At 27.8% G+C, this 27,964-nt stretch overlaps 3 protein-coding genes and 1 long non-coding RNA gene across 13 annotated transcripts; 1 reads left to right on the forward strand and 3 right to left on the reverse strand.

Annotated features, from left to right (window-relative positions):
- Window positions 1-834: 834 nt before the first annotated feature.
- On the reverse strand, window positions 835-8,850 carry LOC132948793 (chromatin assembly factor 1 subunit A-like). The gene is made up of 13 exons (XM_061019440.1): window positions 8,608-8,850; window positions 8,277-8,522; window positions 7,486-7,803; window positions 6,912-6,997; window positions 6,508-6,847; window positions 5,855-6,062; window positions 3,111-3,289; window positions 2,865-3,041; window positions 2,659-2,797; window positions 2,450-2,599; window positions 1,625-1,808; window positions 1,414-1,569; window positions 835-1,337 (listed from the first exon to the last, which is right to left on the reverse strand). The coding sequence occupies exons 2-13, from the start codon at window positions 8,505-8,507 to the stop codon at window positions 1,049-1,051; spliced, it is 2,457 nt and encodes an 818-aa protein (XP_060875423.1). The 5' UTR covers window positions 8,508-8,522; window positions 8,608-8,850; the 3' UTR covers window positions 835-1,048.
- Window positions 8,851-9,124: 274 nt separating this feature from the next.
- On the forward strand, window positions 9,125-27,904 carry LOC132948794 (uncharacterized). Of its 2 annotated transcripts, XR_009665043.1 has the most exons (5): window positions 9,125-9,541; window positions 10,044-10,122; window positions 19,771-19,855; window positions 27,277-27,593; window positions 27,653-27,904. It is a non-coding gene; the product is annotated as an uncharacterized LOC132948794 (long non-coding RNA). The 2 variants fall into 2 exon arrangements; XR_009665044.1 differs by lacking the exons at window positions 9,125-9,541; window positions 10,044-10,122; window positions 19,771-19,855 and adding an exon at window positions 26,217-26,607.
- LOC132949380 (ribonucleoside-diphosphate reductase subunit M2 B-like) lies at window positions 11,297-15,564 on the reverse strand. 9 transcript variants are annotated; one of them, XR_009665102.1, is made up of 9 exons: window positions 15,318-15,563; window positions 14,953-15,225; window positions 14,752-14,886; window positions 14,512-14,675; window positions 12,583-12,818; window positions 11,994-12,500; window positions 11,867-11,891; window positions 11,583-11,796; window positions 11,297-11,518 (listed from the first exon to the last, which is right to left on the reverse strand). XR_009665102.1 is itself a non-coding variant. In XM_061020240.1 (4 exons), exons 2-4 carry the CDS (start codon window positions 11,909-11,911, stop codon window positions 11,442-11,444), a joined length of 336 nt encoding a protein of 111 aa, XP_060876223.1. In that variant the 5' UTR covers window positions 11,912-12,500; window positions 12,583-14,471; the 3' UTR covers window positions 11,297-11,441. The 9 variants fall into 9 exon arrangements, 1 of the variants encoding a protein (XP_060876223.1); XR_009665101.1 differs by having other exon boundaries at window positions 11,968-12,500; XR_009665099.1 differs by having other exon boundaries at window positions 11,867-12,500; window positions 12,583-13,022; window positions 14,512-14,568; window positions 15,318-15,564.
- LOC132949514 (zinc finger MYM-type protein 5-like) lies at window positions 24,300-26,167 on the reverse strand. Its single transcript, XM_061020449.1, has 2 exons — window positions 25,728-26,167; window positions 24,300-25,361 (listed from the first exon to the last, which is right to left on the reverse strand). Exon 2 carries the CDS (start codon window positions 25,354-25,356, stop codon window positions 24,700-24,702), a length of 657 nt encoding a protein of 218 aa, XP_060876432.1. The 5' UTR covers window positions 25,357-25,361; window positions 25,728-26,167; the 3' UTR covers window positions 24,300-24,699.
- Window positions 27,905-27,964: the final 60 nt, after the last annotated feature.

Raw genomic sequence — 27,964 nt, forward strand, 5'->3', positions numbered from 1 at the left:
TAATTTTAATTTTTAACAACTATAGGTATAATCATTTATTCGACAACAATATATTTTTATATATACATTATACACTGTAGATTATTTTTACTATTTTCAATATTTAAGGCGAAATATTATTTAGTAGTTAACAAAGAATGATATTCAAAAATATAATTTTAATAAAAGCTACCTTAAATTTATACTTCAGACATATATTTTTAAGAGGACGCAACACCCGCATGTGATGTCTAAATGTGAAACGCGTAACATACCAAATTTACGCTCAGAAATTCACGTTGTATGCCGTTAGCTTAAAAATTAAACATTATCTGTGTTTTGTTGGAAATATTTTTACGATAATTCAGTTTTTAAGTGAGTTATGCGCATTTTTAATTATAACTCACTTAAAAACTGAATTATCGTAAAAATGCTTCCAACAAAACACAGATTATGTTCTTACCATCAAGTTTCATAATAGGTCGATTCACTCTAATTTTTAAGCTAACGGCATACAACTTGAATTTCTGAGCGTAAATTTGGTATGTTACGAGTTTGTAAGACGGAGACAACACATGCGGGTGTGGCGTCCTCTCAATAGAGAATAGTTAATATTATACATTATTTATGTTAGGAAGTAGCAACTTATTAAATAAAAAAAAACATAACATTCTACAAGGAAAATCTATGAATCATAATTAATATGTTTTTGTTAATAAGTAACCACGAAAAAGCAGCCAAAAACATTTTTATCATGTATCATCCAGCCCAATAACATATTTATATTAAAAATAAATAAACAATGCAAAATTCCCACAAAATAATTAGTTAGCATTAAAAAAATAAGACTATTCATAAAAGGTTTTTTTTAAATTTATTGTATAATTATGTTATGTAACTTTAATGTTACAATACTATAAAACTATAAAAAAAACTTCTTAAATACATTAAATAAAACTTATAAATATTAAAATAATTGGAATAATATAAACAATATATAAACAAAAGTATTAACAATGTTAATTGTATATACCTACATTTTGTAGAAATATTAATGGATTAATGGATTTCATACAGTTTTAATGTTAGGGACAGGTATATCTTCACATACCTCTTCTAAGTCAGGACTCAAAGATTTTTCTTTAAATTTTCTGTCTACCATCGATTTAAATTTTTTTTTTGGTGATAAAAGAATAGGAGTAATCCTTTTTTTGCCTCCAATAATGTTGACTTTTTGTCCTTCCTTAATTATGTCCATAACTGGTGGTTTTGTGCTCTCTTTATTGTTGAAAAGATTTTTTGGGATAAAAACATCTTTCTTAGACTCAGTCACATTTTGATCCGTTTCGCCACACAGCCTAGTTTATCAATAACAATGTTGTAATTTCAAATAAACATTGTGTATAAGAAAAAATAATAAAGGTAAAAAATTACTTTTCGGATAAACTAGCTTCTGTTTTTTCATTTTGATTTTGAGGTGTCATAAAACTGGTTATTTTTTTAATGGAAGATTTTGATTTTTGAACTTCATTTTCAACATTTGTAGGATACTCGACTCCATATTTTTTAAAGTTCTCTTGACTTACACACCTATATATAAATATTATTTAAAATGTTTTTAATAATCTAACAATAACTATATTACCATGGAGCAACATGAGTTGATTTTGTTGCAATAGATTTTATGGTTTTCTTAACGGTTGATTGAGAGATAAAGTTATCATCATCAGTATTTCGGCCATTTTTAACCAGCTCATCAATAAAATTCTTAACAGCCAATTTTATACCAATTGTATTGCCATGTAGAAATGTAATCAAATCAGGAATAACTAAAAAAATACAAAAACTGTTTGTAATTTATGATAGTTAATATAATAATTATAATGAAAAAAAAAAAAAAATATAATAATATAATAATTTATAGAACTAAAGAAACATTTTAACTTTCATATACTTTATCTTAACACCATGCTAAGTGTCACGAATGGGTGGCATCTTATTCAAGAAATCCATGTTTTTTTTAACCTTTATCCTTATCCCTTATCCCTTATCCTATATGCTTATTGTACAAAATTGTAGATTGTGTATATACGTTTGTGAAATAAAAAAAATATACTTGATTTTATAATTATTTAACTGCAATAAACAACCATAGTTTTAACAATAACTTAAGACCATATTGTGTCTTACAAGCAAATATTTCAAATACTAAATCTATCAAAATATTAAATAATTTTACTATCTTTAACAAAATACACATGCTCATACAAAATAAATAATAAAATATAAATTCCAGAAAATGAATTTCTAAAACTTCTAAAATATAATAGTTAACTGTAATAAAAATTTGAAAATAATTTTTTATCAAATTATTTATTCCTAAAACTTAACTTGACAATAAAAAAATATTATAAAATAACTTAATTGACCAAGAATATTGTATTATTAATTTTTATATTAGTAATAGTACTTGAATCAGGAAGTATTTTAGTCTTTTTGTTTTCAGTAGCAGTTAGGTCCTTAGGTGAATCTACTTTGATTTGTGTTTTTGTTATAATAGGTTCTTCCTCATCCCAAACACAACGATATTTGAGTAATGTGTCAGCTACAGATTTACTCACTGAAATTAATATTTATTAAGAAAATGGTAAAAAAATTTAAAAAAATTCAATATTTTACCATTTTTAGGGTTAGTAACATTATTTGGTATCCAAATACAACCAACTAGCCTTGGCTTAATACGTTCTGTTTTTTTCTTGATTTCAGCTTCAAATTCTTCACCTAGAAGCTTTAGTTTCTCTTTCTGTACTTCTTCAGTCTTTAAAATAATAAAAATATTAATGTATCAAACTTTTTTAATAAAATTAAAACAATTATATACGAACATCGCTATCATTGTCTTGACCTTCTTCATCGCTTAAGTATCCATGCGGAACAAAAACATCATTATCAACTTCATAATCATCTTCAGGCTCTTCTTCATTATCTGTACCATGTATACTCTCACCAGGATCTTCTTCTTCCCACTCATCGTCAGAATTAATTTCATAGTCAAACATTATCTAATTAAAATAAAATTCAAAATAATAAAATTAAATAAATGTTTGTAAGAAATAAATAATAGCTCATACTTTATCACAAGCAAATGGTTTTTTTGGTTTTACGTAAAGGCTTTTTTTCCTCCATGTTCCCCAATAGGGAGGACGCTTATTTTCATCAAACTGCAACAGTTTCCAACGGCATTTTTGAGAATTGTTTTTAAGAGTAGTACCAACTTTATTCACATCTTCATAATTTGTTGAACCAGTTTCTAAATACATTTTGAAGAATAACCATATTATTATTGATTAAATTATAGTATGAAGTATACAATTATTTAATCTTATTAATATTTGTTCTGTCTCTCTGGCTTATACTACTCTACAAAAGTTGTTGTCACCTCTACAAATTCAAGCCAATTTTCCTGGTCCTGAATTATATATCTTCAATTGTTCACTCCTATTCTTTCCAAGTCCTTCTTAACCACATTTAATATTTATTAAATACAATTATTATTTTTAAACTTAATGTTAGGTTTTATCAATACTAAGTGATTTATTATATAAATAATTAATAAATTTATTATATAAATCTAATTATGGATCTCAATGATGAAGTTATAAAACTAAATATAAAATTATATAGATATAAGAATTTAATTTACTATTGATTTTGAAATTTGTTGATAACTATTTATGTGCATTAGATGTATTATTTATTGCCAATTTGTATAAGTTTTTTTTTTTATTTATTTAAAAAGAAAATATACAACTATACAATCAAGCACAACAAGTAATAATGATGAAGAGGATTACATAACATGAAAAATGGCACGATGTAGGAGGGCTCCCAATGGAGCTACCTACTTGGGTATTTTATTAATTAATGGAGGAGGTCTCTAACCCATTTTCGTTTGAGTCTTCGTGGGGGTTGTCAGGGATGTGTTGAGAAGCAAGATAACTAATGTTGGGGTTACTATGGGAGCTAAATTTTTTGTGGAGTTTTTGGTAAGCAGTTTTAGTGACTTGGTTTACGTAATTTATTTTCAGGTCAGAGTGATCAGTGAAGGGTTTTGTTACTTACATACCAGGGGGATTTTGTAATAGTGCGAAGGCAGATGGATTGGAATGATTGTATTTTTTGGATGTTACTTGGGGCGGCGCTGCCCCAAATTTGAATACCATAATACCATAGAGGAAAATTCAACATTTTGTAGATAAGGCTTTTGAGTTTAAGGTTTAAATTTGATCGTAAGAGAGGACGTAGTAGATGTAATCTGGAGTTTAGTTTCTTTCTTTTGTTGAATATGTGGTCTTTCCAAGTTAACCTTTTGTCGAAAATGAGTCCTAAGTATTTAACTTGGTTGGTTTGGGGTAATAATTGGTTACAAAGTTTGACTGGTGGACAATTGTTTGGGCGAAGCGAGAAAGTAATGTGGCTGGATTTGTTGGTATTTATTTTTATTTTCCATAGTGTGAACCAGTTTTCGAGTAAGTTGAGGTGGTGTTGGAGTTTGAAGCTTGTTATTGAGGGATCAGAATTGGTGGCTAGGATACAAGTGTCGTAGGCAAAAGTATTGAGGATGGTGCAAGAGGTTGTAGGTATATCTGCAGTATAAATTAGGTATAAAAGAGGAGAAAGGTCACTGCCTTGAGGTACACCGGCGTTAATCTAAATTGGTTTTAAATTGAGTTGTTTAGATTAACTTGGAAAGAACGATGAGTGAGATAGGATTTGAGTATTAAATAATATGGGGCTGGAAAGTTTGTTTTTAGTTTATGGAGGAGTCCGTTGTGCCATACTTTGTCGAACACTTGAGCGATGTCGAGGAAGACACCCGAGCAGTATTTTTTTTGTTCGAGAGAAGATGAGATGGCATCGATGAGACGATGTAGAGGGTGAATAGTAGAATGGTGAGCTCGGAAGCCGTACTGTGAGTTAGGAATGATTATATTTGTTTCGGAGATATTTTGGAGGCGTTTTAATAGAAGTTTTTCAAATAATTTACCCAGAGATGGGAGAAGGCTGATTGGACGGTATGAAGATGTTGTATTTTTGGGTTTGCCAGGTTTGTGTACTAGTATGATTGTTGAAATTTTCCAGAGTGGTGGGAAATAAGAAAGTCTGAGCATTGCATTGAAGATGTGGGTTATGTTGAAAATTGCTTTATTTGTAAGTTGTTTGAGTATATTGTTTGTAATGAGATCGTGTCCAGAGGCTTTTCCGTTTTTTAGTTTGCTGATTGTATATTTAATTTCATTTGGAGTGAAGTGTTTGGGAGGTGTAGAAGTGGGTAGAGCGCGCTGTTTAATGATTGGTTGATTTTATTTAAATGGTTAATAGGCGGGTTAATATTGTTAGGTTTAAATACTTCATAAAAATATTCGGCAAATGTGTTCGATTTTTCCAAGTCAGATATGGCTAGCTTGTTATTGGGTAGTTTTATTGGTGGGATAAGTTCTTAGAGTTTTAATATGATTCTTGTTTTACGCCAGAGGGAGCCGTTAGTTGATTGAAGTTTAATGATATTATTTTCGTAACGTTCAGTATTAATTTTGTAAAATTCTTTTTTTAATCTGTTAGAAATAGAGTTGAGTGCGTGTTTATCCAGAGGGTGTCTAGTTGATTGCCATCTGGCTCTAATTTGTATAAGTTATAAAGTTTAAGTTTAAAAATTATAACTATACCTTTATTTTACAGATTCAAATTAGTTTTTAAAAAAACCATCAAAATTGTAATTTTAACAGAGGACCCCAAAATTATCATTATTATTTTGATTACAGAATAACATTGTTTTATAATTTTGTTATGAAGTTACATATATTAAAATACATACCAATGATAATGACGTCAGTATCATTTTCAACATGAACAGGCCAAGTTGCATCAGACTTAGAAGGCTTGTGTTTTCTGGTTTTTAATAAACTTAAATATAGTAAATCTTTATTTTGTTCGCAATGACTAAAACATTTATCTACAATTTTTTTATTATCACTATTTAAATATGCTCTACATAATGGTGCTATTTTCATGTCTTGCTTAGTCTATAAAATATAATTAAAAAAGTGTAAATATTAAAATGTATTAAATTGTATATTTCAGTATAGGTGTACCGTATACAGTATGTCTGTACCTGCACTGTACCTCGAGTTCAGTAAAAGTAGTCGGCGGCCGACTTGCGGTAAATATTAAAATATATTAAATTGTATATTTCAGTAAAGGTGTACCGTATACAGTATGTCTGTACATGCACTGTACCTCGAGTTCAGTAAAAGCGGCGGCAACTTGTGCGCGGGGGCGTGGCAATACTATATGGTAGGTACACAAATAATTGACTAAGGGGGGGGGGGGAGGACAAACAGGTGTTGGTGACCGCCGACTATGTTTCTTAACTTCAACAGAGCATATGGCTATATGCCTATATTATGAGTTTTATAATAATGCCAATGTAAAATAATATGTAAAAATAAACTTAAGATTAAAAATTACCTGGAAAGGCATGAAATAAGTTTCTAGTTCTTGACTAATGATCTCTTCGTCCTTTTTAGAAATGTCTGAATTCAAACTTTTTGGTTTAAAAAATCCAACAAAAGCAGCTTTAAGCTTTTCTTTCTTTTTCTTTTCAATTTCTTCTTTTTCTTTTTGTTTTTCTTTTTCTAATTCTTTTGCTTTTCTTTCATCTTCCTTTTGCTTTTTTTCTTTTTCTCTCTCCAAATCTTTAGCTTTTTTTTCCTCTTCTTTTTGTTTTCTCTCTAGTTCTTTTTCTAACTCTTTGGCTTTTTTTTCTTCTTCTTTTTGTTTCTTTTCTAACTCGCGTAGTCGTTTAGCTCTAAAATATAATATTTATACAGATACAGATATTCATTTATAAATTTATTATATTATATTCATACTCAATTTCAGCATTTCTTTTTTGTTCTTTTAAACGTTGCTTTTCAGCTTGTTCTTTGAGTTTTTCTTCTCGAGCTTTTATTTTTTCCTATAAAGAGTTAACATGGTTTGAAAAAAAAAACATCAAGAGGACGCTACACTCGCATGTGTTGTCTCAGTCTTACAAATGTGAAACATAGAAAATCTGTTTTGTAACCATTCAGGTTGTACTCCAAGCTAAGCAACCAAATGTTCACACTATAAAAAGGAGAAAATTTACTGTGCAACATTGTTTTTTTTTTTGATATCAAACTACAAAAAAAGTTATTTAAGTTTAAAAAACTAAAAAAATATAGAATTTTTAAACAATAAAAACTTTTTTATATTTGTGATATCGATAAATTAAAAATATTAAACAATACAGTCCAGTCAATGTTTTCCTCTTTCTTGTGTGAAAATTTGGTTGCTTAACTGGACTAGACATAGACTTGCTATGTTTTCATTTATAAGAAGGATACAACACATGTGGGTGTAGAGTCCTCTCAAATATACAACGCAATTTTTCGTCTGGGAAGTAATGTATAAAATACAACTCACCTGTTTGATTCTTTGTCTTTCTTCATTTTTTTTTGCTGATTCTTGTTTTTTTAATATTTGTTGTGAAGTCATCTTCTTTGAAGGTGGTGTAGTATTTTCTAATTTTCCAGTATCGGAAGTTGAATTAAATGATGTATCGTTACAAGCAATATCTGTATCTGATGAAGTAGAAATAGTGTCATCAATATCTTTGATACTTTCATCCAATTTTGAAGTATCCACATTTTTTTCTTCATACACCTTCTCAATTATGTTGTCCGATAAAGTAATAACTGAACTAACAGATTCTTTAGCACCTATATCATCTTCACTTGTGTCCTATAATATAATAAAAATATTAGGTAATATTTGATATTTTAATATGAAACATGGTAAGTAGCGTAGATATCTTAAAATCGAAAAAAAATTTATTTAACTAATATATTATAAGTAATAAAAAAATTTTGTCATAGAATAATATATTTTGAGTAAATTGTATAGGTAGAAATTATTTTAGGCAAAGAAACACAATAAATATACCTATTAATCATTATTTGTAAATTATGGCAAGATTATTAAAACTGTTAATTAATTAATAATACCTATATTAAAATTACTCTATATATTTTACAAAATGTGGATTATTACTAAATAAATTGTCAAAACATAATAATAGTATACTTCCTAGTTTTAAGTATCTATATATGTATAAATAATTGTATATGACTCAAATAACAGGGGACAAGTTTAAATTAAAGAGAATAATCTGTGCCACAGCTATAGCAAATAATGTAGTAGACCATAGTCATTACCTCAGTTTTATTCTTATCTTCATCGTCAGATTTAATAAAACACTTGGTCCCTCCGTTGAGCAGTTCAACTTTGGGATTTTCAACTCGCGTTTCGTCATTTTCGGTGCCACTAAGTTTCCGTTTACGACACTTGGAATTCGCATCGTCACCGGGTGAATTTACCAACTTGAACGGTAAACACTTTTGAACCAACTTCTTGGCAGACTTTTCGACAGCTCTACTGCTGGACATGACTATCCGGATGTACTGTGAAAATCAAAAATTCCCGAGTTAAATTTTTCAATCGATGTCGATGATTTAGAGACACAACATTTGTTGACAACCAACTCACTTTCGGAACAAAAAAACAAAATCAGATCAAATATGATAAAGCCAGTGTTTATTGCACCAGTGTTTAAAAACACAGCAGCACTACACCATACAGTGTAATATAGAGTATAGGCAGAATTAAAGTGTATTGACCGAAGACAGTTGATACACCCTGAACAGAACTTCAGACTACAGAACACAAAAATACAGAATAATATTTTGTATTGTGATTTGTAGTCTGACAGTCTGTTTAGTGTTTACCTTATCGGGAGAATTGTTTAACCTAACAATGCATTGTATTGCCGAGCGGAAAAGGCGCGAAATTGACATCTCGTCTTGGAATACAGCGTATTCCGTACGTTTTAGTTTTTCATCCATGTCAGTTAGTTCACCACATTTTTTTACCTTATGATTACACCCGTGAAGTTCAATTACCTACATTCATGCTATTACAGTTCATGAAAATATTTTAAATTTTAAATTTTTATACGTGCATAATTTGTGTACCTACAAATTGATATCAGAGGTGTTATTGGTCATTTTGATGGGAGAGGAGGGCATTTTGCCTCAATCTAATTTTGAAAGTTTAATGTTGGTAAAAAATAACATGCCTATAGAAAAAAATTGGTACCTGCTTACCTGTTTTGACTATATAATGTCTGATGCGTAAGAAATGACCTACATTTACGTGCCTTCAACCAAAACATACAACTATCAAAATAACAACATCAATAATTCAATCATCAAGTGATGTTAAGGCTTATAAAAAACCAAAACAAAAATTATTTCAAACAAATATAATAAAAAATTATTAATGTGGAATTAAATTTTATTTAAAAAAAATATTTAATTTATTTCACAATAAACATATTCAAAATCAAAATGCCACAACTGAAATGATTGCAAGAAAGCAATAAAAATGTATTTGTTTACAATCAGAATGACATGAAACAAATGTTGAAATGTATGTATAAGAATTAGATTTCTGTATCTCATATCATAGAAAAAAAGAAGCATATTATAGTTTAAGAAAACAACGCGTGTTCCCAGTGTGTTTCTTTGGTCAATATCGCTATAGTAATTAATTCAAAAATGTCTAAAAAAAAAAACATAAATGTGGCATTAAAATCGTAAAATATGTCATTAAAATGAAAAACAATGAGTTAATTGTCGAAATATGCAGCCAAAAGTTTCATATAGTTTAAATTGTTATGGTCATGAAACAAATTCCGTGCTCACTTAGAATCAGGGACTGGAACCTTTATGATTTTATCGGTTTGGGTTCAGATTTCGGTTCTTAAAAACCCAAAATTTCGGTTTCGGTTAATACCGGTTTTAACCCTTGATATTTGACTTTTTTTATTTTATTTTTATCAATAAAGTACTATGTAAAAAAATTAAAATGTTAATAACCTCTTTTTAGTGACAAGTATTTGTAATTAAGCGTAACTATTTCAGAATTTAGGTAATATTCGCGGAAGTAATGCGAAAGCAATTCCCGCGGCGCCGTCGATTTCAAACTGCAAAAAAAAAAAAGGTAATACCTATTATAAAAAATAATAAATAAATAAATTTTAATATTTAAAATAAATAAAAAATTATTATTAAAAAAAAAAAAATAAGAACGCATTTTTGACACACTTGGGCGAACCATGTTTTGGTTTGATATAATAATTTTTAACTTTTATATAAAAATATAAATTTAAACAATATAGTAGTGGGTAAAACGAAAACCATCTGTGTGACGGTGAGTATAAGACCTTTCCCTTGGGGTTTGTTACACCTTTAGCCATATTTCGCGAGGGCGGCTCCTTCACGCCTTAAGACGCTGTTTCATCGCTCCGGCGGAGTTCATCAGCCCTGCCCGGTAGTAGGTACAGTCGAATTGTCGTACAGAGCATAGTATAGAGTAAAGAGTTAACGATATCCGCATTAGGTTTAGGTATTTAATATTAACAATGCAGGCATATCATAGTAAGGTAACAATTATAATTTATAATTTATATGACAACTTGCTCTGAATTCTGAAACACTTATAACCGTCCAAATTGCTATTATTTTCAGAAATTCTACATCGGCTATTACGAATTGCGATTCAATAATAATATTGATATCGATTACATGGAAATTAGAATTTGGATTTTTGGTATTTCTTTTATGACAATTCTGTTGTACACATAATAATGTTCTTATTTCTTAGCATTGATAAACTTTTATAGGTCTACGATTTTATAATATTAATTAGTTATTACCTACTTACACCATAGATAAAATATCTATAGGATTTTGGAACCGAAAAACAGTACTGAAAACCTCTACATCAAAATATAAGTTTCGGTTTCGGTTCAAAACCGGTCAATTTCGGTACGGTTCTAGTCCCTGCTTAGAATATCATACCAGAATAAATATGCAAACGCGTACAAATCTGCGCTCTTATAATAATAAAATGTAAATAAAAGACGGTAAAAGTTCAAAGCAACATATTAATCATAAGATTTAGTTTAAAGCTCTGTTTTAACCAGACATAAAAAAAAAATGTTTTAATTTTTTTATATGCGTACGGTTATATCTTATATTATATTATAATTTATTTCTTCTTACTCTTATTTAGTATGTAAAAATAACTTCTGCAAGTATAACAATAAATTACAACGCATCAGTCATATATTTCTAAATTTTACATTACAATTAAACTATAAATACGACAAATATGAAAAGTATGATAATATAATTTATTTAGATTTTATACTAAAAAATAAAAAAATAAAGTTTTCGTATAATGATAAATTAGTCATTGACAAATAATTTTATTCATAAACATAATTCAAAGTACAACTGAAGGTAATTGGTTTTCGCTTAGTCTTCTTTCAAAGAAGTTTGTATTTCCTTGTTGAGAAGTAAGTGAATGTGAACGGATTTGACGATCTGTAAACCTATAATTTACATATTTAATTAAATATTAAATTTAATCTTACTATGATCAATAAATGTACATACTATAGGACATCCCAATTCTTTGTCTTTCAGCAACAAATTCAATAAATATAGCCATATTTTCACACCTCTTGCCAATCAACCTAATTGGTAAAGCATTAGTCAAAAAATCTTGTTCAATAGTCACCGAGTCACAAATGATCTGTGTTATAACAGCTTGAGGAGGCTTTTGATATAAATATTTAAATAAGCGACAGGCATAATTGTTATGTAAACCCTAAATAAACATTAAAATAATAAAATATGTTAAAGGCATTATAATATTATCCTTGAAAACATTAACATACCTCATCTCTAGAAATCAACTCGTGGCTAAAAGTTAAACCTGGCATTAATTATCCTTTTCTCAACCATATTATTGAAGGAAAATTTTCAGATAAAAATATACCTTTAACAACAGCAAAGGCCACTAACCTTTTGCCAAAAGTTGCTTTACTATAAGTCAAGGGTTCTCAAACTTTTTTGTTTGCAGAGCCCTTGTTCCTCAAAAAAATTACGGAGCCCCAAAAATCAGAAATGTCTATTTGAGACAACAATAATGCATAAAAAATCATGTCAATTGTAAATGATTTGCTTTTTATTTTATATTTTTCTGTGAAATACGAATATATACAAATTATTAATTAATTAATTTAATAGGAAAAAAAACATAATGTTTTACTAATTTATAAATTTTAATATTGAGTAATTTTAATGTGATCCATGATGTTGGCTTTTTTTTTTGACCAGTATTTTTATATTTGGCTTGATAGGCAAGAGTTCTGATTCAACGATCCATTGGGAACCCCCTATACTACTCTTGCGGAGCCTTAGGGCTCCGCGGAGCACAGTTTGAGAACCGCTGCTATAAGTAATGCATTTAAAAGCCCAATCTGCCATTTTTTTTACACATGGCATAGTTTCAGAAGCATTAATTAAAGTCTATATATATAAAAAAAAAATAAGAGAAATTAGTCATATTATATTATAATAATAAAAATAACCAAAAAATGTATAAATGTACTTTTCTTTTGGGTCATGAATATATGTATCAATTAATAAGCTATACATTTCTGAATGTATATTCTCTATCATTATTTGAAACCCATAAAAAAATCTAGCCTCAGTTAGTTGAACTTCTTGAGAAAATAGTTTAACAAGATTTTCATTGACTATGTCATATGAAGCAGTAAAAAATGCTTATATGTAGGATACAAAATGACGCTCTTCATCAGTCAATCTCATTCAATCTTCAAGACCCTAAAAACAAAAGTCCACTTTAATTAGACAATTACTTTTAGTCACTTTGATGAACTAGAGTTAACAGTTTGCAAATTGCTCAAATATCGTCATTTATAATAGAAAATATGACAAAACGTCTTGGATTATCATTCAATAAAGGTTCCTATGTCGCATCAAAATTTGCTCAATAGGCAGTCACAGATTCGAAATTATTTTCATCAACTGAAAACCAAATAAATAATTAGAATACAAAATTAGTTGAATAAATAATATTTTAAATTCTGAGCGCAGCAATGAATAAATTAATTCTACAACTGTTTTTTTTGTGTCTGTATACACGATAAGTAGTCAAAATAATGTTTCGATTTTTAACTTCAGTATCTTTTCTGGTGGGAAAGTGATTCTATTTGGTGCATTGGGGAGGTAAAAATTGCAGGGAAAAACGAGAATTTTTATGCAAAATTGGTATTCGACAAAATCGATTTTAGTTTTTGCGTGCTTAACTCTAAAAAAAAAATACCTTAGATACGTGAAATTGTAATTGATTGTTTATATTAGCATTTTCTATATGCCATATAATATTCAAAATATTTTGATCATGTTGAGAGATTTATAGGCATATGACAATTTCCATTATTACTAGTTTTTAAAATTAATGTTGATAAAAAAATGTTTGCTTGGTCAAAAAACTTTAAAATGTTAAGCAACACTCCTTGTAAAACCACAACAATGATTAGAAGAATGGGTGGTCAATCCCAAAATTGTTCTTGATTCAATGATTATCCAACATATTAAGATAGAGGAGTTTATTTTTTACTATTTTGTATTTGGAGTAAATAGGAATTAATGATGTACCTACTGTAGGTTTTACAATGTGTGGGATTTTTAGATTTTTTTTTTGTTTTATAGTTTATAATATACACATTTTGTATTATTAAGTATACTTATTCCAAGTCTGGCGGTTGATGTCAAACGTAGAACTGTACAATACAAAATGTTATACGTTATAAATTATAAATTATCATATTTTAATCAATTTGCTTGCGACAACTTTGTTACCAACTTGCATGGTCCACATTTCTAACCAGAAGTTAACCTACATTACATATTTTAAAAGATATACAAGTAAGACAAATTGAAGGTGTGATAGGCAGGACTTTAACATTGAAAAAATTTTCTGATATGAGATGGGCAAATCATAAACAAGCTGTTGATTATGTATAAAAGTTTACCACTTTAGCTGCCATAACTACATAGGTAGTAAAACAATTATTAAAAAGTACATAGCTAGTACCCAACTAACTATACCAAATGCCGAAACTAAAAGTTTAATTTAATTTATAAGACTTATGGGCTACAGCGTAAGTGAATTTTAATAATTATTTTCCAGTGTACCCTAGGCAGTGGCATGTAACATAAGGTCCAAGTGTTGCTCAGAAAACACCTTAAGTTATAATCCTTGTATTACATTTTCAAACTCTTTGACATGGCAAAGAACTTTTTTTTTGACACTAATTATAATAACATAACTAATAAAAATATCTTATCCCAATAATTAGCTCAAAAAGAGAAAAATTGTATAGAGTATAGAAAATGTTAATCGGAACATTCGGTGAAAAAATCATGTATCTATAATTTTTTTTTAGTAACCAAAAAATCAAAATCAAATTTTGTCAAAATAATATTCTTACAATTAAGTTTCATAACTCACGCCAATATTGTATGGCTTCATCTGAGTCGGCAGTATAATCTTCAAGAATGTCAACGTCTGAAACATTATCAATACATTGGCTCGAATTCCTAGTTCCTTGTATGTGATACATCATATTATATTTCAGTTTTCAAAACAATAATAAGTATAATCTACTGTATGAACTAAAAACAATAAACCACTAAGTAACTTTTGGTTATGGCAAACATTTAAAATCGGACACTTGAGTAATATACTAACATAAGTGTGTGAATTAGACATTTTTAAGTTTCTAAAGCTTTCCTGGGTGAATTTAAATCATCAACTGTAACGTATCCAAATCCTTTGTTTATCTGTTCATTTTCTTTTAACTCATCGTTGGAGAAATATAATTTTCTGAAAATGTCAAGTTGTAAAAAATATCTAAATACTTGATTCATGAATTATATTAAATTATTTTACCGCTTAGATGATTTACTAATCGTTCTCAGAGTAGTACCAGTGTTGCTGTAAATTATTAAAATTTATTTTATAATGTTTATTTTACTTCTCTATCCTATATAAGTTGTATGGATTATGTTTTGAAACAGTCTCTCGCCATAATATCTACTAATTTACTGAGCCTTGTTAATAATTACTGATTGTGAAATGATTACCGCAGATTCTATGACTGATAGAAATTGGGTAATCATTTAATTTGAAGATTTTTAGCCATTATTTTCATTTTTTTGAAATCTATATTTGAGAACAAATTAGCAAATTAGACAAACCCCATATTATTAAGAAAATATAATCAGTAAAACTACTAACTAAAAAATAATACTTACAAATGAAAATTAAACTAATGTGGCGAGACGATACTTTGGATGTTTTACTAAAAAAAATACACTTATGCATGGTAATTTTTTACTAAAATGTATGAAGACAACTCTGTACAAATGTAGTCCGTATTTCTGTTCAAATTTCAAATAATCGAATGATTCAAAAGTCGGCGAACAATAAATAATATTATTATGTTGTTAACAATTATTACTATCTTAGTGATAAGTCAGAACGGTTATCTATTGGTGGCACTTCTGGTAGATGTGGCGGGCATTTAAATTTTACCGAATTCCATGACCACGATTTAAGAGGACGTCAAACGTAACATGGGCTTTTTAACGTCTCCGTCTTGTATAACAAATTTACGATCAGCAGATCACATTTAGCATCGTTAGTTTAAAAATTAGAGTTAATCGCAAGGCTGATTAACGAGTTAAAAAGGTAATTTTAAGTTTAAAAGTTAATTTTATTTTAACTTTTTAACTTAATTAGTTACTTTTGGCTTTTCATTAACTTAACTGTTAACTTACTAAAGTTCTTTCTTAATTAACGTGAAATTAACGAGTTAATTTTTCATTTTAAGATGTAAGTTAAGTTAATTTATTTTGTTTTTAATTTTATAATATTTCACTATTCCAGTCTATTTCGTTTAAAATATGTATCGTAAATTGTTTAAAGTTAAAAATGTATATCATTTGATTCTAACTTATATGGAAATACTGTATGAAGTATTAACACTATATCCTATAATTTAGTTTTGGGCTGGAAAAAAATTAAATACGCAAGCGTTGTATAGACAAATTAACTTTTTTTTAACTTAACAAAAAGTGTGTATTAACTTTTAACTTAACTGAGTTAACCTATAGTTAAATTAACTTTTAACTTTTAACTTTTTGTTATTGGTGCATATTAACTTAATTTAACTGAGTTAAAAAAAATCATTAACTTGCCCAGCCTTGGCGCGAAGTATTTAAAATAATACAATGTTATAATTCTTTATATTTTACATACATAAATACATTATACACCTCATATACTTTATTAGCATACTTACACCTTTTTTAGTATAGTTTATACCATTATACCCTAGATGGATAGATATAGGTATTAAATGTTTTGCAATCATATATTTTACTATAATTATTATTTTTCACTATAATATAATATAACAATACACTTTAAATTAAATTAGTTGTTATCAAGACACACAGTCTTAAAACAAACTCTTTTCTGGACGTTTTCAAAACGGATTATGCTAAAAAAAAAATGCACAATTGTCGTAGCAATCAGTAGTTGCTAGATCAACCAGTGTGACATAAAATAGGAATTATTCTTGTTTTTTAAATAATTTGTATGTACCTACAGCTCATACAATTATGAATTTATAGTTAATATACAAAAGCGGTCTGCGGATGTTTATACGTCATAGATATTAGATTCTGAGTGAAACGATGAATGTATTGATTTTACAATGATGTGTGTTTTTTTTTTTATTTTTTTTTTTATTTTTTTTTTATTTTTTTTATTTTTTTATTTTTGTGTCTGTGTACACGATAAGTAGTCGAAATAATGCTTCGATTTTCGACTTCAGTATCTTGTTCGATGGGAAAGTGAATATCGTTGGTGCATTGGGGAGGTCAAAATTTTAATTTCCCAGTAGTTTTCAAAAGCGATGTGAAAAACAAAAGAAAAATTAAGGAAAAACGGGAATTTTTACGCAAAATCGATTTTTAACAAAATCGATTTTGGTTATTGGTGTAACTCTAAAACAAATGACCGTAGATGCATGAAATTTTCACTGGTTGTTTATATTTGCATTTTCTATACACCATAAAATTTACAAAATATTTTGACTCTTTTTGAGCTGTTTACGGCCATTGTCAGTTTTCAATTTTTTTAGTTTTTTTTTCTATAAATATCAATAAAATTTTATCTGTTGAGTAAAAAAGCTTGAAAATTTAATAGAAGGCTCCTAGGTTATTGTTTCAAAGGCAGATGAAAAAAATTAAAAATCCTTAGTCACAGTTTTTAATTATAAGCATTTAAAGTTCAAATTTTGACAAAATACGGAAAAATCACGAAAAATAGCAAATTATTTTGATGAGAATTCATAAAAATTTTTCTTTTCAAATCTAAGATTTGAAAATGTAATATAAGATTACTCATAAGTTTGTCTACCTTTATCAAAAAAAAAATGTCTAGAAGAAACTTAAATTAAATTTTTATGAGCGTCTGAAATTTATATTTTTACAACATTTGATATTTACTCGATTTCTCATGTAACAATTTTCTTATTTTATTGTAATTAAAAAACGAATGACTGTAGATACTTGAAAATTTCACTGAATGTTTATATTAGCATTTTCTATACACCATAAAATGTTGAAAATATTTTGACTCTTTTTGAGCTGTTTACGGACATTGTCAGTTTTCAATTTTTTTAGTTTTTTTTTCTATAAATATCAATAAATTTTTATTTGTTGGGTAAAAAAGCGTGAAAATTTAATATAAGGCTCCTGATATATCGTTCTAATAGCAGTTGAAAAATATTAAAAATACATAGGCACAATTTTTTTTTATAAGCATTTAAATTTCAAATTTTGACAACATTTATCAAATTTATAATTTATTAATTATTTTGTAGTTAAAAATTTATAAATTTTTAACTTTTATGGCTAAGGATTGAAAATTTAAAACAAGGCTCCACGTAAATAGGTTATATTTAAATTACTTTATTCACAATAATATCATCAAATATACTTGGTAAAATCATAGGCTGACTGACCGTTTTCGCTCAGAATCGTTTTTCTTATACAATGATATTATATCATTGAATTCAAATTTAACACCATCCATTACAGCGACCCACTTGTAACCTACCGTACAGCAGAGCGACATCCACTTATCCACCTTTTTTTTATTGAAATCGTGTAAATAATTGAATTAAACAATCGGGTACCCATCACTAGTATACATTTTTTATTATATTACGTGTAAAATCACTGGCACAAGGTGCACACTGCAGCATTTTAAAAATTAAAAACATAAAATAAAATATTATAAAATAATGTTGTAGTAGAAGCTGGAAACTGTAGTTTATTCTAATTTATAATCCAATTAATGTAACTGGGAATGTAACTATTAAATTCATAATTGAATGATTAGTCAGAGATCACTTTGGGATAAATGCCAAACGTATAAATGTAAATTAAATTAAGAATAATTAAAAAACATTTTGTGAAAGGAACAAGATTACTGCAGCTAATATTTAAGTCTTAATTATTATCAACAAATAATTACAAATAATAGATATTTTAATAGCTTTTTACTATTAACATTCAGTGTAAATAGTTTCTGATCGACTAATATGTAAGTACCTACTATAAAATAATTATTCACATAAAAAATCCTAACAATTTAATGCAAGGATTCTCATAAATTAATCTTACAGCAGCCTTAAAACACCAAAAATACACTTGTACATCATTTATGCACAACACCTTCCAAACTAAAATTTTACAAAATTTTAGTTAACGGTGTAAGAAATAATACAAACAATAAATTATTATTCGAAAACAGTATTTCGTATACCTATTATTATTTACTAAATACCTACAACTAAACTAAAAATAGATATATGATTACATACTGAGTGCCTATAAGGCTATAATATAATATTATATATGAAAATTGAATCTTTATTACGAATAATTATCGTTTACACAGACAACAAGAAAAAATAATTAAAAAAATTCTTGAACACTTCATTGTAAAATTAATAGTCATCGATCCGCTCAGAATCTAAAATCTAAAATATATCCGATACATTTAAAATTAACATATTAAATCATTTTTATTAATTTTTTACTCAGCAGTATTCGGAGAAAATTATAGACTTCTAAGTCTAAGTCTAAGTTACAAATCTAGTTGATATTAAAGTCGGTACTATAAATTTGATGCATTTACTGTATACCATTATGTGAACTCTAAAAACCAGGAATCACATTTTTATTTGATGATTCATAAAAAACAATATGCTTTTATAAAAATATGCTTGTGCTTCTAATATCTATTCCCCACCTTAATCAATAATTAAATTAATATGTAAACGAAAATAATAATTATAAAATAATATGTTTTATTATTATAATTCAATTTCAAAATTATAATTTATTTTGGTTATTGTCATATCAAATTTAAATAAATAGATCTTAGTCTGCTTAGATCTTAACACGGAACTCTTTGATATAAAAAGTTGTATAATAATATATCTGTGGATTCATCATATTGACGTAGGTAGTATAATATCTATCATTTATATTCTATGGCAATTCTCAAAGTCGGTGCAGAAAATACAGTCGATTAAAAATTCTAAAATTTCAATATGTAAAACAGACATGAACAAAAAACATACTACATTCCGTACTTTAAATTTTTCATAAATTACAATATTTTCAGTTCTTTATCTGGAGCGTTTCCACATCGGCGTCGCAGCTATAGCGAACACACGTCACGGATTCCGCCGAAAGAATCGATGTTCAAAGTAAATTTTTTTTATATTATTTTGGGGCTAAAATTTACTTTCAAGACTTAAAATATATATTTAATGTCACGAAAAATATGCTATCCAAGTGTTGTATACGCATATTTTAGTTCCGAAATAGAAATGTATAAAATACGCGAGATCGAATAATCAAACATCGTCGTCGTTTTTCCAGTCCCTGGTTGTAGAAAAATTATAATTATTAATAGGTGCATTCCTATATAGGGTAGTTGAAAAAACATATATGTTTTGGTTTAATTTATAGAGATATTATATGCATGTTAATTGTTATAACTGAAATAATTTTAATTTATAACTGGTAATTTTTTTTCCAAATCCTATACATTATAAGTTATAGCTAACTATTCATTTAGTGTAACACCTTGTGTAAAATACTTAACTTTTATTGTTCACCTAATTTCTATATCATATAGATTAAGGACCATGTACCTACACCTAAAAAAAATGTTCACGGAATGGTCAACTGCTTATCTTGACGTGTGCACAGTGCACACTTATGAATAATATATACTTACATACTCGTATATAGTCGTATAGTCGTACCTACATAATATATAAATAGTGTAATACATACACGAATGCGTTACCTATTGGCTATTATGTCCCTACAAATTCAACAGCTATTATTATATTTATTTATTTTTTACATATAGATAGGTACATTATAAAACTATAATTAAAATCACATTTATTTTTATTTTCTTGAGCACAATGTTTCAAAAATTATTAATTGATATATAATTAATTGGTATAGTATTTATAAATTATTGAAGATGGTAATAAATAATATTGTGATTAAAGTAATTTATTCAAATTACATTTGAAAGTGTCATTGTGTATATGAATTATAATAATAATATACTCTAAAAGTTTCATAAATCTACGAATATACTATTTTTTTAAATAACAACCAAATAAAATAAATCATTATTCTTGGTTTTAACATGTAATTTCGTCCAAACTTGAACTTATAATGACTGTAAAAAGTAACTGTGTTTATAAAAGATTTTTTGATTACAAATTATAATATGAACCAGTTGCGGACTGGGCCGGCGGGATACCAGGAACTTTCCCGGTGGACCGCTGCTAAAAAAAATAATGTTATATTTCAGTTCAGTTGATTGTCCACCCCCATCACTCCTCAATGCATCAGAAATTATTATTTATAATTGAGTCACGGATTTAAAAATAAATAAATTCGCCTGTTAGGTATTATTACTTCTGTGTATTTACATTATAATATTTTTTTTTTCATGTCCCGTACACCGTCCATTGTATATCTGAGTTATTGTTTTTTAGATTCTGAGCGAAGCGATGAACGTATTGATTTTACAATTATGTGTGTTTTTTTTTTATTTTTATTTTTATTTTTTTTTTTATTTTTGTGTCTGTCATCACCTTTTAGGACAATAAAAGTGCTTGGATTTTCTTCAACAGTAACTTTTCTGATAGGAAATTGAATCTAGTTGGTACTTTCGGAGGTCAAAAATTTCTCAGTAGTTTTCAAACGCGACGCGAAAAGTAAAAGAAAAATTAAGGGAAAACGGGTATTTTTACGCAAAATCTGTTTTCGAGAAAATCGATTTTGGTTTTTGGTGTAACTCTAAAACAAATGACCGTAGGGACATGACATTTTGACTGAATGTTTATATTAGCATTTTCTATACACCCTACAATTTACAAAATATTTTGACTCTTTTTGAGCTGTTTACGGCCATTGTCAGTTTTCAATTTTTTTAGTTTTTTTTTCTATAAATATCAATAAAATTTTATCTGTTGAGTAAAAAAGCTTGAAAATGTAATAGAAGGCTCCTAGGTTATTGTTTCAAAGGCAGATGAAAAAAATTAAAAATCCTTAGTCACAGTTTTTATTTATAAGCATTTAAAGTTCAAATTTTGACAAAATACGGAAAAATCACGAAAAATAGCAAATTATTTTGAGTTGAGAATTCATAAAAATTTTTCTTTTTAAATCTAAGATTCGAAAATGTAATATAAGATTACTCATAAGTTTGTCTACCTTTATCAAAAAAAAAAATATCTAGAAGAAACTTAAATTAAATTTTTTTAAGTTATGGCCTCTTAAGTGCACACTTGGTGACATGGCCAAAAACAACAACAACGTCTATACAATTATTTTTATCTATATATATAACCCATAGCAACCATTAAAAAACAAAAATGTCTATCGTAAATCTCAAAATTCCTGTTTGAGCACCTACCGGGGGTGATCACTTCCCTTTTTAAATTAGCCTATGACACTCACAAAGAATGTGGCTTTGTATTGGTGAAAGAATTTTCGAAATCGGTTCAGTAGTTTCGGAGTTTATCCCCAACAAACAATCAAATCTTTCCTCTTTATAATATTAGTATAGATTATAAATGAATCAACAATCTAGCTTAGGTTTTAATGAAAGACATTTTGTACATGGAAGTATATTTATTGAATTTATAATTATGTTTTGTTCAAAATATTCTATATATATATCGAGACATAAATATTTATATTTTAATGTAGGTACCTAGGTATTTATAATTTTGAATAATTTTGAATAGACCTATAATATCGAACAAAAAGTATTAAGTACCCTACAATAAGTATATCACTTACATACAAATATAGAAGGTAAATTAAAAATCTAAAATCTGAAGGTTACAATAATTTAGGCAGGGATTCAAGTGGTGAGAGGCCGTGGAGGGACACGGTCCCTCTACCTCTAAGGCGGTTAAAAAGCATCCCCTTTGACAAATTATTTGTAAGGTACGCTCCATTGTAACCAAACATTAAAAATTCAGTTGAGATTTAATCACAGTTTAACTTTTATTTTTTTATCAATTCTAACTCTACTTTTATTAAATGTATTTAATAAAAATATGGACTATACTAGAATATGTGTAAAAAATAATTGATTTTATTATTTATTGTAAATGGATATACTGAGATTAATAGATATTCAATTAGCCGATAACATAATAAATATTATAATATGGTTCCTATTTAAGTATTTAGAATTGTTTTATTTTAAAATAGCTCTCTATTAAACAATGTAAAATTCAATGATTACACTGTAAAGTCTGAATGTGTCATTTTTTTAAGTATGCTCACCCCACCATGTGTAGAATTTGGATTTTTTTCTTGTACCTACAATTTCAAGTTCTAAAAACACTACATTTCTATGAAATAAATATTTTTTGTCTGGGTCAATTCTTTAGTTTTCTTAAAAGACTACTACTACTACCACTACTTACAACTTAATATTATGAGAAAAAATATTCTCTTTCAAAATATTGAATTTGTATAGAACATTAAGCTTTATTCTTAAAAAAGTAGTATTACTTGTGATTTAAATTTTACATGACATAAATTACAAATTTGAACATTATTCAGGGTTAAAAGTGGAATAAGTATGTTACTCAATCACTGTTTATACATTACTTTATACTATATGCATTCCTCATTAGACATTATACATAGGTACAATTATATATGGAATTTTTTCCCACTTTAAGCTCTGAATTTAGGTTGTTAGGTACAAGACATTATTTCAACTTTAATTTTATTATTCTTACTGATATTGGTACAATAGTATAATGGTACTTGAAGGTTTAGTATATTCTTACCATTTAGCATTTTATATACTAATTTTTAATCCTACGTTGCACCAAACATAAGTAATTATGTACCTATAGTGTATAATATCAATGTTTAGTTAATTTAGGATCATTGGCATCAGTATAATTGCTGATTGAACAAATCTTTGGTTTTTATATTCAAATATAGGTAAAATATATTCAAATATGAATAAATATTTTATTAATTTAGTACCTATTGCATTTAATAAGTAATACAGATAGTTACAGTGAATCATTATCATAAGTCTAGTCACTCAAATTTATATGCTCAATACTAAATATAATAATTTATTATAATTTAGTAGTATATCCGTTTAGTTATAATGGAGGTTTATATTATATTGTAAAAGTAAAAAAAACAATTATCAATTTTGTGCAGCAATGTAGGACTTAGTTAATTAAATTCTTATTTACATACAAATATTTAATAATAATAAAAATAATATTTATAAGACAATGTTAATGTTCTATATACTTAAGATCTTAGAATATAAAAACAGTAGAGTGTTACTGCTGGGTAGTTACTCCCCTCAAGCATACATATCTTGTATATTATTTCTTCTGCTCTCATATGGTAATTGTAATTATTGTTTACATATTGTATATTTTCTAATACATTTAAAAAATAAAAAAGAAAGCAACAACTACTGGGACTGTTTTAAAACATTAAATATGAGCTACTATAGCTATGTTATGTTAAATCAAATGAAATTATCAATTAATCTATCTGAAAAATCCCTGTAGTTTTTGAAAAAACCTTAATAATTAATAAAATTACCCAGTGGCGGCGCGAGGTAAAATTAATATGTGGGCGAAGTAGACTTAAAGAGGCCCTTTTTTAAAATTTTTTTAATAAACATTTAAGTAACAATAGTTATTTAATAAATATTAAGATTTACAATTTTTTAAAACAATAAACTCTAATTATTAACCTTTTATTTGCAAAGTAGTCAATATAATTTTATTTAAACATAATTATAAAATTAAATACATATTTTTTTAAATTAATAATACTGTTAGAAGTTTCATTTTTTTTATTTACAAGAAATGGACTTTTCGGCTTTTTGCTTCACTAAATGTTTTAAGTATATCTTCGTAATTTAAATTATTTGCAATTTTCGTTTCAATGGACAAAACTGCTAATGCTGAGAGTCTTTCTTGTGTCATCGTATTTCGTAGGTAATTTTTAATTATTTTAAGCTTCGAAAAACTTCTCTCTGCTGAAGCTGTACTGACAGGAATAGTGAACAATATATTTTATCTTGAGATTGAGAATAAACTAGCCATCTGCGATGTTGAGTTTCGCCATTACTTAATTTTCTTGTATAGTGGAAGTTAGAAAAATGTCTCTTATTATTGTCTAAAGGATAATTTTCATCGCAAGTATCTAGCATCTGTTGAGGACCATTTTGAACTAAATCGTGACGCTGTGAACCTGATAACGGAAACACCCATTTCCCTGGGTCTAAACTCATTAGTGGTTCACTTAAAACAATTTCTTGTTTGTGCATCTCTAAATCGCAAATATTATTTATATTAGAGTTAACATAAAAAGTAATTTCTTTATTTTCAAAAGTATTTATTGGCGGAGAAGTTTCAAGATCAGACTTAGTTTCAACTTCTTTTGTCAATTCTTCATTGTATTTTGAAATTCCTTCATTTAAATCCATTTTGGCATTAGGTTCGTCTAAGTCTGTAGTTGTTGATGTACTGGTTTTGTTTAGAAATTTCATCATACTAGTACTCATAGCTTGGTTCACTTGCATCATTTCAGCTTTTCTCTTTCTTTTGGAAGCACCAGATTCCCATTTCCGACCAGTATCTCTGTCTCTACTAGATCCAGACATGATACCTACATATGGATAGTTAATTATATTTTAATAATAAATTATTATGTAATATTTATAAAATTATTATTTTATTATTTATTAAATTATATTTATAATACAAATAATATTCTATTACAAATTACAATTATTTATTAGTTCTTAAAGTTTTAACTAACATTTCCAATACAACATACTAAAATATATTATTTCCATACTTCCCTATTATAAAAAATTATTATTATAGGTATATCTATTCTGTCACAATAAATCGTTTTCCATACTGATTATGTTATTTTCATATTATAATAAAATAATTTTATAACTAATATCATAAAACAAAAAAAAAACAATGGAAAATGTAAACACAATTAATAAAGTTTTATACTTACAACTTAGGTACGTGTGGTATGATTTTTGCTTCGTTAAATATTATTAAATTGAATATAATTTTCGGTAATCGATCGATACAGAAACGAGGATAAAACACAACCAATTGAACTAACAACAACTGTCAAAATGAAATTACGTTATCGAGTTTAGATAAAATCGGTTCGCCGAATCGGTCAGTCTGGCCCCGATAACGCGGTTTATATGTTAATTATAGAATAGTCGCGGTCGTTTGCCGATCGGCAACCGACAAAACGCATAGTGTGATCTGGTACTTTTAGTAATGACTAAATATGACGAAATATAACATTTATGCTTATGATTTTTTTTTTAATAAAATAATTTCATGGATACAAAAATTTTTGTATAGATACTTCTCCCATATTTTTCTATGGTTAATTATAAGTCCCTATGAAACGCGAGGCCCTTTGAGGTGCGAGGCCGTGGGCAATGGCCCACTTCGCCCACGCCTAGCGCCGCCACTGAAATTACCTATAAAATCTGTACCTAAACATATTGTATATTAATGTTATATTATTATAACTTACTTTTTTCTTCATTCACTTCAGTACTAACTCTCTCCTTAAAATTGAGTATTATATTTATAACTTCATCAGGACTGATCACTGGTTTTCGTCCTCCCATTTTAAGTTTGAAAAAATTAAAGATCAAATTAATTACTTGTAAGTACACTGAACATTATCGCCGTAATTATGTAACATAAAATAGGTTAAATAAGTTTATATTATTGCAGACTGCAGTATGACACTCAGGAGTCAAGTACAGAACTACAGTCAGAAGTCAGGACTAAAGTCTAAAATGGATACGATATTAGTAAAAAAATTATAATTGCGGAATTACAATACCATAAAGAGCCAATGTGTACTATTTATAACAATATTTTAATTATTATTTCATATAAGTACTATTATTAGGATCATTGATTATAAATACAAGTATTTAGTCAGTCAACAACATATTGGTAGGCAGTTGTTGGTACCTACCTAATATTTGCTTATTATTATTATAATAATGGACTTGTAAACTTGTTTCTAAATTCTTGTTTGCTTTCTAAAATGTATTTTTCTTCAGGCACCCACACCCCTTTTTAATGTTTTTCAAAATTAATTTATTTCTGATCGATATTTTTGTATAGATATTTTAACCATTGATAATTTGGTGCCCTCTGTATTATCATTGTCAACTAATTATTTTGAATAGTTTTTTATGTTTTAGATTTTGCACATTTTAGTTTGGCCTCTTTAACATATGTTCCCACTGTATATTTTTTTCTAAATTTTTTTTATTTTCTAATATGCATTTGCCTGCAGGCGCGTACACCCTCCTTCAATTGTTTTCAAAATTAATTTAACTCTTGTTGATATTTTTGTAGAGATTTTTTAAACAGTGATAACCTGGTGCCCTCTGTATTACCTATCATTCTTTAATGAGCTTATTATTGTGAATAGTTTTTTCTGTTTAAGAATCTGGAGTTTAAAGTTTGCTTTTTTAAATGCGAGTTCTTACTGTATAATTTTTTCTAAACACAAGTGCGTGGCATTGACTATTGCGTTACTCTGACAAGTACATGACCCTGTCAAGTGAGTGGATTCCTGACAAGTACGTTGCTGCCCTGACAAATTCCTCACAAGTGTGTGTACCTGACAAATTCCCGACGTGTGGCCCTTACAAGTACATGTCCCTGACAAGTTATTTGGCCATTGACAAGTGAGTGACCTCTGACAAGTGAGTGGACCTGACAACATGCCCCTGACAAGTGAGTGGACCCGACAAGTTCGTTGCTGCCCTGCCAAGCGAGTGACCCTGACAAGTACATGGCCCCGCCAAGTTCATCGATGCCCTGACAAGTGTGTGGACCTTAACGATCATAATTATCAGTTATTTAACATATGTTCACGTTTAACAGACAACAGTGACACAAATATTACGGCGTTCACCACGAACATTGACCACACAGTGTTGTTGGCGTTGTCGCGAAAAGATTTTCCATCAAAGCACAAGCGCGAGGAGAATGGACACAGACGTCATGCCGATGAGAAATGTATATTTTATTTTTAAAACCTTGATTTTATTGTTTACATGACTTTGATAATGCAAACGTAGGTACCTTGTACGCTTGTGTTATCGATATAATGAGTTGTTTTTACGCTGAAAAAATAAAAACTTCATAGGTAATTTAATAGATGTTTTTTTATTATTCAACAATTGAACAATATAC

This window comes from Metopolophium dirhodum, chromosome 7 (assembly GCF_019925205.1).
Source record: "Metopolophium dirhodum isolate CAU chromosome 7, ASM1992520v1, whole genome shotgun sequence".
Taxonomy (NCBI): Eukaryota; Metazoa; Arthropoda; class Insecta; order Hemiptera; family Aphididae; genus Metopolophium; species Metopolophium dirhodum.